We start from the raw sequence: 10,000 nt of genomic DNA, 5'->3' as shown, positions 1-10,000 counted from the left end.
ATGTGATTGCTCTAATACTCCTTGCAGAGCCTTGGCGCCCGTCTCCAGATTTTGCAGGTCCTGTTTCCACAAAATCAGCATCATTGTCTACACAAGAGGATTCAATAACAGCCTACCCCGACTAAACGACTAGTCTGGTACGTCAATATTTCCCAAGAATGCTGAAGCGTCGACTTCATGGAAAATGTTCAGCTATCATTATTGCTCTCTAGCATGACCTTTTACATACCATTTGAGCGGTTTGCTGAGTCGTCAAATCGCTCAGATAATTTTGCATCTGGTATTGAAGCGATTTCACGAGTGAATCGGCGGCTTCTGCTTGCGCATTCAATGCAACTCCATACTATCTTCATCAGTTTTTGTCGAATATCCCGTTTAGCCCTGTCTCTTACTTGATCAGTTATCATCCCGAGTTGGGCAGTCAGCTAGACGGGGAGTAAGTGCTGATGCAATTGCCTGTTTGCGTTGTAAGACATACTTTCTTAGACAACATGTCTTGAAGCTGGTGTAGCTCTTTTGTGAAAAGCTGACCAGCTAGCGTAGTTTCGTATTGAATGTTTTCTTGCACATTTTCCCATAGCCTCTCCCTTCCTGTAGCCAAACTCTGTATGGATTGATCCAATGCTGTTGAAAGCAATTCGTATTGATCAATTGCAAGCTGCATTTTGCAGGATGCTGTTTTTAGTTCTCTCGAAGTTGCTTGAAGCTCCTACATTCGACGAATTCAAGATATAATTGGATAGGCCATAAGCTCTCATACTCACAGTAGATTGGTGTTCAATGTATTCTTCGAGTTTTAATTCACGCTGTAGACGATCTTGATCTTTCTTTTTGAGATATTTCAAGAGAGCGATCTTTTCCATCGTAGCGTTTGCATAAAGCTCTCGAGCTTGAGCAATTTCCTGTTGACCTTGTAAAACGTGACAAAGCTGGGCTGTGACAGGTGAGCTCTCGCTCTGCGTTTGCTTAGCTGTATATCCGATCTCACTGGCATCACTCAGGAATGTGTTATAGCTATTCCAGTCTTGTGGACTGCGATGTATGGCTCTACAGCATAGATGAGTCCCAAATACTATTCTGACCAAAGAAAAACTTGCCCTAAACACAGAGCTTGGCGATCACTTTCCCCTGGGGGGGTGTTCGACCAGACTGACATTATCCTGCTAGGCTTCTTCACTGGAGGCTCTGACAACTGCCACCAAGGCAGGCACTCATTGGGAACCGGTTGCAATGCTGACTGCATTGAACAAAGTGTGAAGGATATGGCGACTAAGATATAAGGATTAGCGCTGAGAGATTAGTCACCAATCTCTTCCCTTACTAGCTCTCCTGTTTGATTCTGACACTTGTCCTTCATGTTCTTCGCTGCCACATGAAAGGGGTAAGCGGGCTGCTATGTGACTATGGCATTCTGAACGTGTGACAGATCGACGTAGAGACGCTATGCAAGACCGGATCAGCTTGTTGTCCATGAAGATGAGCGTATATACTAACGGTGGTCCCCTAACATACGCACGAACTCGTCCTGTGAGAGCCCAAGATCTGCCGAATCTGCTTTCGAGATCCCAATTAAGTATGACAAAGAGATATCGAGACTTGAGGTGACGCACCTTCCATTAAGGTGCGATTTTCATCGGGCATTATGGTTCCTGATACGAATTTTGCGCATACTGAAGAAATGAAATACAGTAGGAGAGTGTGGGCTCGCATTATTGGCAGATGTCCAGTTACAAAGTTTCGAAATATCGGGAAGAGTAAGGACGAAGATGAAAGAAGGATGAAAGATCAGGCGCGTTCGCGTATATTAAATGAGAAAATTAGGACCGAGGTCAAGGCATCACTCAATGACAACCTGACGGATGTAGTAGATGGTTGGTGGATGCCCAATCTCCATTCCTCTTTCAAAATGAAAGGAAAGTAAGATGAAAGTGAATAAAAGCTGCGAGAGAGTTCTCATTCACTAATATAAAGAAGTAAGCAGGCCATGTTCATCCCTTTGTTAAACCCCAATAATGGAAGCTAACAATGACTAACGGGGGTCCTTTGAAAGACATTTCTTTCCACCCTTTCCAGCTCGCCCCTTTACCGAACCTGGTACGGTAAATCATACGGTTAGAGGTAAGTACTAAGCGCGGAAAGAAAAACGACAAGGAGTTGTGTCATAAAAATACATGTGATAATAATACAAACCAGTTGGACCCCTGACAATATCCACTCAGCTATACAGAAAGCAATTCTGCAGGCCAATCTTCTTTTTTCAGCCACTCCCCATACGGTCCAAATTTTGGATTGGATTTGAAGTAGAGACCATTTCCTTGTGGGCTACCGATCGGGACTACGACGACAGAGTCATTTACGGTTTCCACTCATCCCTGACAATAACTCACGTATCCACCCTAAAGGAGCGATGCCCATTTCTTGCTTCCATCTGTCCATTCTTGTACCATATCTCCATCTTCCATCGACTGGCGATCCACCCCATTCTTCCTTCCACTTTTTTCGCACTTTGCGTTTCTCCAAGTTGTGCCAAAAGTAGCCGTACTCCGTCTGAAGAATGGCGTTCTCTCGCTCACGTTGATCGCGGGCTGCAAAGCTTTCCACAGTTGTTCGACCACTTAAAATGAGTTGAATGTGGGTGAATAGCATCGTGACAGCGAACAGCCCAAATATAGCAGCTCTGCGGAAGGAAATATGTTAAGAGCTTATCCTGCACTGCCAGCTTTTGGGAGATAACTTACACGATAATCAGCGCGATCATTTGCCCATCCATACTATTTGATCTGGCTTCCGCGATTATAAGTAAAATCATAATGTAGAAACAGTAGAGAGCAGTCCATAAATTGAATATGATGAAGAACTAAATGGACTATCAGCGCCGCCGGGTGCATTCAGCTCACTTTATGATTTGCCCATCCGACACATTGCCCGATCCACAGGCAATGATCTACCAGTCAGCCCATGGCATAACATTAGAAACTCACGATCAAACTGCATCACACAAGTGCCACAATGGCGACAGTGATGTGTTCTGTCTGGCTTCACGATCTCGCAAAAACGGCACCATCTCGGTACGTATTCAACATGGGGTACAGGTCTTTGTACCTCACGCCAGTCTTTTACGCCTTTCTTTGGTTTGTCTTTGACCTCGGGAGGTGGCGCTTGACCCATGAAAGGTGCCGGAGATGCGTTGGGTTGCCAATCACCAACAGTTTGGGTTGCAAGGTTCATAGTAGGTGCCCATGTAGAAGGATCAGGTCCTTGGTCTTGATCGGGATGGGGATGGATGGCGTTGGGGTTAATGGGGTAAGGTTGGGGATAGTTCGCGGGGTCAGGGGGCGAAGACTTGCTGACTTTCTGCAAAAGATTGATAAGTCAAAGAATAGAATATACATATTACTGCGTGCAGTGTTATACTCACATCTCTAGCGTACCCAGGAGGGGTGGCAATCATCTTGAGAAAAAAAAGACAGGTGTGAGTACAATACACCATTTCCAACAAACTCAGAACTCACCTTAATATAACTCCACAAGAAAAGAAGCCATAAAATGACAAATCCAACCAGCGCGCCGGCTGACAAAAAAAATAAAAGGGCAAAGCATCAGCAGACGGCATTTGAAGAGGAGAATCTTCTACGTACCGCCGACGCTCCGACCTAAGCCAGAGTCTGATCGATTGCGGATCATAGGAGTACACATCCTTCCAACGATGACATAGAAGGACCAGATTGACAAAGCAAAGACGACGCTAAGTACCGTTCAGGAAAAGACTTCGTTGACAGTTAAGGAAACTCACACCAAAGCGGCTTTCCTCTGTATCAGAGGATCTGGAGTTTCAGGTCCATTGCGAGAGCGAGAACACGATGAAAGTCGAGTCTTGGACACTGGCGATTTAGAGGGCTTATTTTCTGTCATGGTCGAGGACGCAGCATGATTTGAGATGGGAATGGATTGAAAAGGTCCTCCCTCAGTTGCAGTCTGGACCATACGATGTGATGGTCCGGGGATGGTGATTATAAGTTGCAGTTACCTAACGCCAAAATAAATAGAAGCAATATCTATTCGTTATTGGTCTTAACTTATTAAATAATAAATGAACTGTTGTTGATCTGACGAAGACTCCTTGACGGCGGACAGTGCCCGCCGAAATTATTAGATGACGGAATGACGTAACAACAGCGTTTCGGCCAATAAATGAGGGTATGACCACTTTTGCTTTTCCTTCCATCTTCTTCTCCGGAGTCACGTGGAGTCCGGCGGCGTAAGCCGCGAGCTTGGTCACGTTCCCCTCTTCTTCTTCGTCGTCTTAGTTTTGGGTCATGCTATGTTACCTTTGACTTTCAAGTGTCTATAGCCTTATACTGCCATGACATCCAAAGTCTATCTTGGCCGGCTTCCCCCAGGTGGGCCCTTTTCATCAACCTGATTTAGTTCCTTATGCTGATGGATGTTTTAGGGCTCCAAAAGGCCGACGTCGAGGAGGTATGTTTGAACAAGACTAAGCAGGGCGGTGCAGTACTTACCATTGCATCCGTCTTAGCATTTCAAAGGCTTCCGCATCCAGGATGTCCGATTGATGGGTACTTTCGGATTCGTCGAATTTGATTCTCCTAGGGCACGTCTAGATGTTAGGTGGTACTCATCCAATCTTGCTGATCGTATGCTATAGGACGCTGAAGATGCTGTCCATGAGTTTAACGGCAAACCTCTTTTGGGTGAAAGGTACGCGTACTTTGGGACGTATGGGGCTGACAAATTTTAAGCATTGTAGTCGAGCCTACACGAGAGAGCCGCAGGCGAGACCCTTACGAGCAGCCGTACGTTGATAATCGCAAGCGCGTCTGTATCACCTACTGACTATTACGTCTCTCAGTCGTCCTCGACCTTCTCGTCGCGGCGTGCGAATCAATGTCTCAGGATTCTCAAGTGAAACAAGCTGGCAGGTGCGGTCACTCTCACAATAGCATGATGTCGCCCCTTTCTTCGTTCTCCTTTGGCTGCAAATGGATCTGAGGCCTTTAGCCAGGATTGGCCTGTCCGCCGGATGTATGGCTGCACATAAAGCCTGATATCTCATTGGGGATCAAGTTGGCTTTATCTCATTCTCTTGGGGCGATTGACTATCATTACTCGACTTGGCAAATCCTGACTATTGTGGTTTCAGGATCTCAAAGACTATGGCCGTTTGGGTGGAAACACTATCATCTACGCAGACGTCGACAAGAGGAACCCTGGTCATGGGTGAGTAATTCGTTCTTTTTATGGGCGTAATGCTGATTTTTTTAGTGTAATTGAGTACCGCAACATGGAGGAGGCTCAAGAAGCTATTAGGAGACTCGCCGGCGTTGACATCAACGGCGCCCCTGTTACGCTTGAAATTGTATGTCATACTATGTCATGATCCCGTACTAACCCACTAGGCCCCTGCTGATCCCGAATTTGACCGGGAGTTCGACCGTCGACCTCCCCCTCGTGACTACGATGACCGTCGTGCTCCTCGGGACTATTATGATCGACCTCCTCCCAGAGATTACCATGACCGTCCTCCTCGTCGTTACGACGACCGCCGAGGCCCTCGAGACTATGATGACCGTCGTGCTCCTAGGGACAGGGATTATTATGAGGATCGTCGAGCTCCTCGTGATTACGACCGTCGGGAAGACCGTTACCCTCCTCGAGATCGCTCGCCTCGCAGGGATTATCCCACAAGGGATGACGACAGGAGGCGGGACGAGTAAGTTCATTTAGAGTAAACAAAAACATACCTTGCTGATGGGTTCCATCGTGTCCTGTCAGTGTCCCCCCTCCCGTTGGGCCTTAAACGTGGATGACGTTGAGAAAGTTCTTGAAGGATCTTAATAGTTTCTATTGGGACTGAATTGGCAAATGTTTGATAAAAAAAGAATGCATGACTGTGTGAAAACGAAGAGAAGTCTACTTTTTTGTTACATACTTTTCGTTCAAACCTACGTCAGACTCCCATGTACTTGTACAGCCACATATGCGTTGTACGCAGTAGAAAGAAAGGTTGCTGCTGAAAGGGTGAACAGATCGGCCGGCGCATAATAACCTGATGTACCTGGCTCCTGACTTTTGGCGACGCGTTCTTGGATCTGCGCCATCTGCTATCTTTTGACGGACGCGACGGGCGACTTAGCGATTCAGCGTTCAGTAACAACTGTTTATACTCTTCTCTGGTGTCTCCAAGCTGCTACCCCCACAGGCTGGCAGATAACGAGCAATATGCCCCCGATTGTGGACCTCTTCTCGGCTTCGTCCAAGCCCATGCCTATGGTTGACTCTCTTCCTTCGCAGCCCCTTCAATTCGCAGCTACGCTCCGTCCTATCGATCTCAATGCTCCCTCAGCCGCCACAGCCAAACTTCCCAGACCACGGCGCCGTGAGGAATTCATACCGAAGGTCTTCCCAACCCCTCCTTACACCCACTCTCGCCATCCAAGTACAGCATCGATTCAGGATAATTTTAACGATCTTTCTCTTGCGAACAAATCTGCAACTGTGGGAACAGATGAGTGGATGCAACAAAAGGTAGACAAATGTCTAGACGATGCCTCTGGGAACTTGGAAATTACGTGAGTATCTTCTACAGTGACAGAAGCTAACATGACAGTGGACTTGGTCTCACGACACTCTCTACCAAAATTGCAGATCTTCGCGACCTGGTAACTTTGCCCAGCACATTCTCACCGTCTCCTCGGCAATCTTACCAGTATCCTTCACCTCTTCGATCTGTTGTAAGACAAGACGAAGACCTTATCAGGCCCGTTAGTACTCCCACCAACGCTTCTTCGATGTCACGAGCAATCTCCGCGCCTGCCTCCTCATTCGCTTTTAACAATCTGCAAAGCCCTAGGGCTTCAACTTTCACGCGAGCTCGTGTCATACCGGCCACACCTGAGGCTGCTGAGCATGACGAGAATGTATCTGAAGTATCTACCACGGCAGCAAGGGATGGTGCTTTGATGGCGAGTCCAGTGATGGGATCTGCGACGGGAAAAATGGTAGTATCGAGAAGGGTTTCTATGGGTCGCACAAAAAGTTCATTTGCTCGGCTAAACACGATCATGAATGCGCAAGTCTTTCTGGGCAACAATAGACTGACATGGTAAGGATTACTTACGTACCGTATGTGGGCTCGGCTGACGTCTTGGGACAGTTTACCTTCGGCCTTATTCGAAGTCTCCAACATCACTGTTCTATCGCTGCGAGGTAATAATCTGAAGTCAATACCAGCTGCCATCGGGGCTTTACACAACCTAAAAGAGCTGAATATTGGGAACAATTCCATTGTAAGTTTCCTATCTCCCTGTTGCAATCGAGCTTATAATATGTATAGACCGACCTCCCCTGGACTATCCTAGATCTCTCGTTGGGTCTCTTCACGGCGGACCCTAATCCTTTCCTTAAGCAAGAAGCAGACGAGTCATGGGGTCCCCTTGTGCGCCATTTTGACTCTCCTGTCCGCAGCTTAAAAGATCTCTGTCTATCTGTCCTCATTTCCCCTCAAAAACCGAACGATCTCCCGCCATTACTGGATAAATACTACTGGGACCCTCCTCGTAGAGGCATACCTCACCCTCTTCTTGACGCGAGTGCAATGCACGAGCTCATTCCCAACATCGACGAGGCTGATTTAGAGCGGGTGTTGCAACTCTTGCGCAGCTGTAGTAATCACCATTTGTACTCAAAGAGGCATAATCCTTCTCAATCGCCTGAGACGGTCGACCCCTTCCCTCGATCGCATCGGGCATCACCGTCTGACGATGCTTCGACCAATCCTTATTACCTTGCTTGCCCATCATCTCGTCATTTAGAAGTTGATGGTAGCTCAACTTTAGCTCCTCGTCGTCATTTGTTTGTGCACCCCGCTGAAGAGAGAATTCAGTGGACAAATGTTGCCGGTCATCGGCTTCCAGTGAGATGGATGGGCTGTTCACCTGGATGTTTGGCGCTGGAGTATCTGGGCGAAGAGGAAGATTGGGAGTTTGACGGAGGGGGGGATGAAGAGATTACGCTTTGAGGAAGCCTTGAGTGCGAGGAAATCTTCCATCTTATACAACAATATCATATGGTCTCTTATCAGCACTCACTTAATGGATTTTACGAACAGATGTCTTGGATATGACTTTTGCTTCCCATATGCATTAATATTGGCAGGAATGTTACATGTCATATGCGGTTGGATATCTTGAACGTTTTATATAATGATACCTCATATACGTAACGCTTGATCGAACACAGCAGCAGCAGCTGCGTGGATCATCAGCATGTATTTAAGAGGCGTAAATATTTATAATCAAATGTTTTCAAATTATAATTCAAATCCCCACCAAGAAATGTGGAATATATGTGGGAATGAAGTTTGCGCTGGGCTATTTTGGAATCTTATAGAAGGAGGCGATTACCGAAGTCGCGTACTCGGGAACTTGGTCGGATATGCGCGGCAGGCAGTGGTTGTTCGTTGGGCGGATCTTCCGAGTCATTGTGCCTGGCCTTCGCTCAAAAGCAATTGGAGATGCAGATATTGGAGATGGCCGACTCCCAATTATTATCATTGTGTATCGATCCACTTGAAAAATAAGGTGGATCGAAAGCAACGCTTCCACAGATGTCATAACTGCATTTTTTCGTCTGTACAACATTGCCCTTGATACCGACACAGCTGACCAAGTCTGCATTGCTTTGCTCTGCCTTTCTAACACCGCCATCACATTGTCGAACGCAACATTTATTCGCCAGAACAATTATCGGAATAGAGAGAAGCCTGCAAAAGGAGGGGGAAAGATATATATATATATATATCATTCATCGGCCCACCCCCGACCTGGGAAAGAGTTAAAGCTGAATGCTAGCCCTAGGCGCATGACCTCTTGAACATTCTACAACCACAGCTGTCCCGTTGCCTAGATCATCATGACCTCTGCTACTGGTGCAATTATTTACAAGGGTGAGAGAGCATTTTTGTAATCTTATCTTGCTGACGCGCATTCGTAATGAATTACAGCGTTCGCGCCAACAATCAAGATGATGATATGTATAACGATCGGCTTCGTGTTGACCAAGAAGGGTATATTTGCCCCTGCCAATGCAAAGGGTGTCAGCATCTTGAGTCTAGTGAGTGGATATGCGAAAACAATAAGGTCGTGTGACTAACCTTTCAATTGGCATAAAAGAACGTCGGTCTCCCTGCACTTGTCTTCGGCTCGATGATATCAGCCTTTACGTCTGAAAATATCAAGGCCTTTGGATCTTTAATTCTCATTGCGATTTTGTATATGATCTTGGGTTTCATCTGTGCTTGGTTCGTTCGCGAGTTTTTCTTCGTCCCGCCAGATTTCCGCTATGGCATTCTTGTTGTAAGTCTGGAACTCCAATACCTGAGAAAAATATTGATATCTGGTTGGCGATAGATGGGAACAATCTCCAACTGGGGTAAGCAATCCGGATTATGCGCCCTCAGTTTTTCTCTGACAAGCAGAACAGGTAATTTACCTACAGCAGTCGTACAAACGCTTGCGAAAAGTGCGCCATTCGATCCCGACACCGATGTCGAGCTAGGTATTGCATATATTGCGTAAGTTTGATGCTATCAGCTGAAGCTGACAATATAGCGTTTTTATTCTCGCCATGAACGTATGTCTGTTCCCGATGGGACTTCACAAGGCGAGCTATATCTCTTCAGCAGGCAATCTCCCAAAGCTAACGCGGAAACTAGATGTGCGCTTGGGACTTTCGACAAGAGAACCTTATCAAACCTCGTCCACCTCCAGTAAAAGAACGTTGGGGAAAACGGCTTCGGGCTATCAAAGGAGTGTTCAGGAAGGATAAAACAGCCAAGAAGGAAGATGGCGTTGACGACGAAAAAATTGAGGAAGTTACCAACGGGCTCCCATCTCCAAAAACTGAAATTTACACGTCGAAAACAAGTACCGATTATGATGAGCGGGGAGAGGAGCCTTCAGAGATGATCCAACGAGCGCGT

At 46.6% G+C, this 10,000-nt stretch overlaps 5 protein-coding genes across 5 annotated transcripts in view; 3 read left to right on the top strand and 2 right to left on the bottom strand.

Moving 5' to 3' along the window:
- The window catches only part of CNJ02745 (hypothetical protein), a 2,728-nt gene extending 1,021 nt beyond the window's left edge, over positions 1-1,707 (bottom strand). Inside the window, exons 1-11 of the mRNA XM_024658779.1 lie at positions 1,611-1,707; positions 1,495-1,551; positions 1,322-1,441; positions 1,098-1,269; positions 989-1,047; positions 765-934; positions 479-709; positions 393-425; positions 230-343; positions 117-173; positions 1-60 (exon numbers count right to left, since the gene is read on the bottom strand). The exon at positions 1-60 is cut by the window's left edge and continues 193 nt beyond it. Coding sequence (XP_024514458.1) covers positions 1-60; positions 117-173; positions 230-343; positions 393-425; positions 479-709; positions 765-934; positions 989-1,047; positions 1,098-1,269; positions 1,322-1,441; positions 1,495-1,551; positions 1,611-1,641 — 1,104 coding nt within the window. The 5' untranslated portion in view covers positions 1,642-1,707. The remainder of the gene's footprint in view (positions 61-116; positions 174-229; positions 344-392; positions 426-478; positions 710-764; positions 935-988; positions 1,048-1,097; positions 1,270-1,321; positions 1,442-1,494; positions 1,552-1,610) is intronic.
- A 452-nt stretch (positions 1,708-2,159) lies between these two features.
- CNJ02740 (vacuole protein, putative) lies at positions 2,160-4,082 on the bottom strand. The gene is made up of 9 exons (XM_567563.2): positions 3,794-4,082; positions 3,639-3,745; positions 3,513-3,571; positions 3,419-3,451; positions 2,982-3,354; positions 2,898-2,944; positions 2,739-2,857; positions 2,388-2,677; positions 2,160-2,335 (listed from the first exon to the last, which is right to left on the bottom strand). The coding sequence occupies exons 1-9, from the start codon at positions 3,982-3,984 to the stop codon at positions 2,220-2,222; spliced, it is 1,335 nt and encodes a 444-aa protein (XP_567563.2). The 5' UTR covers positions 3,985-4,082; the 3' UTR covers positions 2,160-2,219.
- Positions 4,083-4,351: 269 nt separating this feature from the next.
- CNJ02730 (mRNA binding protein, putative) lies at positions 4,352-5,924 on the top strand. Its single transcript, XM_567562.1, has 10 exons — positions 4,352-4,400; positions 4,454-4,479; positions 4,538-4,612; positions 4,667-4,719; positions 4,761-4,814; positions 4,871-4,940; positions 5,162-5,238; positions 5,284-5,377; positions 5,418-5,731; positions 5,794-5,924. The coding sequence occupies exons 1-10, from the start codon at positions 4,364-4,366 to the stop codon at positions 5,816-5,818; spliced, it is 825 nt and encodes a 274-aa protein (XP_567562.1). The 5' UTR covers positions 4,352-4,363; the 3' UTR covers positions 5,819-5,924.
- A 212-nt stretch (positions 5,925-6,136) lies between these two features.
- Positions 6,137-8,176, top strand: CNJ02720 (expressed protein). Its single transcript, XM_567561.2, has 4 exons — positions 6,137-6,590; positions 6,629-7,123; positions 7,175-7,307; positions 7,355-8,176. The coding sequence occupies exons 1-4, from the start codon at positions 6,241-6,243 to the stop codon at positions 8,036-8,038; spliced, it is 1,662 nt and encodes a 553-aa protein (XP_567561.1). The 5' UTR covers positions 6,137-6,240; the 3' UTR covers positions 8,039-8,176.
- A 456-nt stretch (positions 8,177-8,632) lies between these two features.
- The window catches only part of CNJ02710 (membrane protein, putative), a 2,729-nt gene continuing 1,361 nt past the window's right edge, over positions 8,633-10,000 (top strand). Inside the window, exons 1-7 of the mRNA XM_567560.2 lie at positions 8,633-8,965; positions 9,023-9,132; positions 9,192-9,374; positions 9,429-9,450; positions 9,502-9,592; positions 9,630-9,681; positions 9,734-10,000. The exon at positions 9,734-10,000 is cut by the window's right edge and continues 442 nt beyond it. Coding sequence (XP_567560.1) covers positions 8,932-8,965; positions 9,023-9,132; positions 9,192-9,374; positions 9,429-9,450; positions 9,502-9,592; positions 9,630-9,681; positions 9,734-10,000 — 759 coding nt within the window. The 5' untranslated portion in view covers positions 8,633-8,931. The remainder of the gene's footprint in view (positions 8,966-9,022; positions 9,133-9,191; positions 9,375-9,428; positions 9,451-9,501; positions 9,593-9,629; positions 9,682-9,733) is intronic.

This window comes from Cryptococcus neoformans (assembly GCF_000091045.1).
Source record: "Cryptococcus neoformans var. neoformans JEC21 chromosome 10 sequence".
Classification (NCBI taxonomy): domain Eukaryota; kingdom Fungi; phylum Basidiomycota; class Tremellomycetes; order Tremellales; family Cryptococcaceae; genus Cryptococcus; species Cryptococcus deneoformans.
The sequence above is the reverse complement of the archived record's forward strand: the minus strand, read 5'-3'. Positions and strand labels throughout refer to the sequence as shown.

What these genes read in the sequence shown, in the direction of transcription:
- CNJ02720 (XM_567561.2), top strand. Translation starts at nt 6,241, where the DNA reads ATGCCCCCGATTGTGGACCTCTTCTCGGCTTCGTCCAAGCCCATGCCT. An exon ending in TCTGGGAACTTGGAAATTAC is followed by an intron (nt 6,591 to 6,628) that starts GTGAGTATCTTC and finishes CTAACATGACAG; the next exon opens with TGGACTTGGTCTCACGACAC. An exon ending in ATATTGGGAACAATTCCATT is followed by an intron (nt 7,308 to 7,354) that starts GTAAGTTTCCTA and finishes TAATATGTATAG; the next exon opens with ACCGACCTCCCCTGGACTAT.
- CNJ02730 (XM_567562.1), top strand. Translation starts at nt 4,364, where the DNA reads ATGACATCCAAAGTCTATCTTGGCCGGCTTCCCCCAG. An exon ending in TCTTGGCCGGCTTCCCCCAG is followed by an intron (nt 4,401 to 4,453) that starts GTGGGCCCTTTT and finishes TGGATGTTTTAG; the next exon opens with GGCTCCAAAAGGCCGACGTC. An exon ending in TCGAATTTGATTCTCCTAGG is followed by an intron (nt 4,613 to 4,666) that starts GCACGTCTAGAT and finishes CGTATGCTATAG; the next exon opens with GACGCTGAAGATGCTGTCCA.
- CNJ02740 (XM_567563.2), bottom strand. Translation starts at nt 3,984, where the DNA reads ATGGTCCAGACTGCAACTGAGGGAGGACCTTTTCAATCCATTCCCATC. An exon ending in CTTAGGTCGGAGCGTCGGCG is followed by an intron (nt 3,572 to 3,638) that starts GTACGTAGAAGA and finishes TTTTTTTGTCAG; the next exon opens with CCGGCGCGCTGGTTGGATTT. An exon ending in CGCTCCTTTAGGGTGGATAC is followed by an intron (nt 2,336 to 2,387) that starts GTGAGTTATTGT and finishes CTGTCGTCGTAG; the next exon opens with TCCCGATCGGTAGCCCACAA.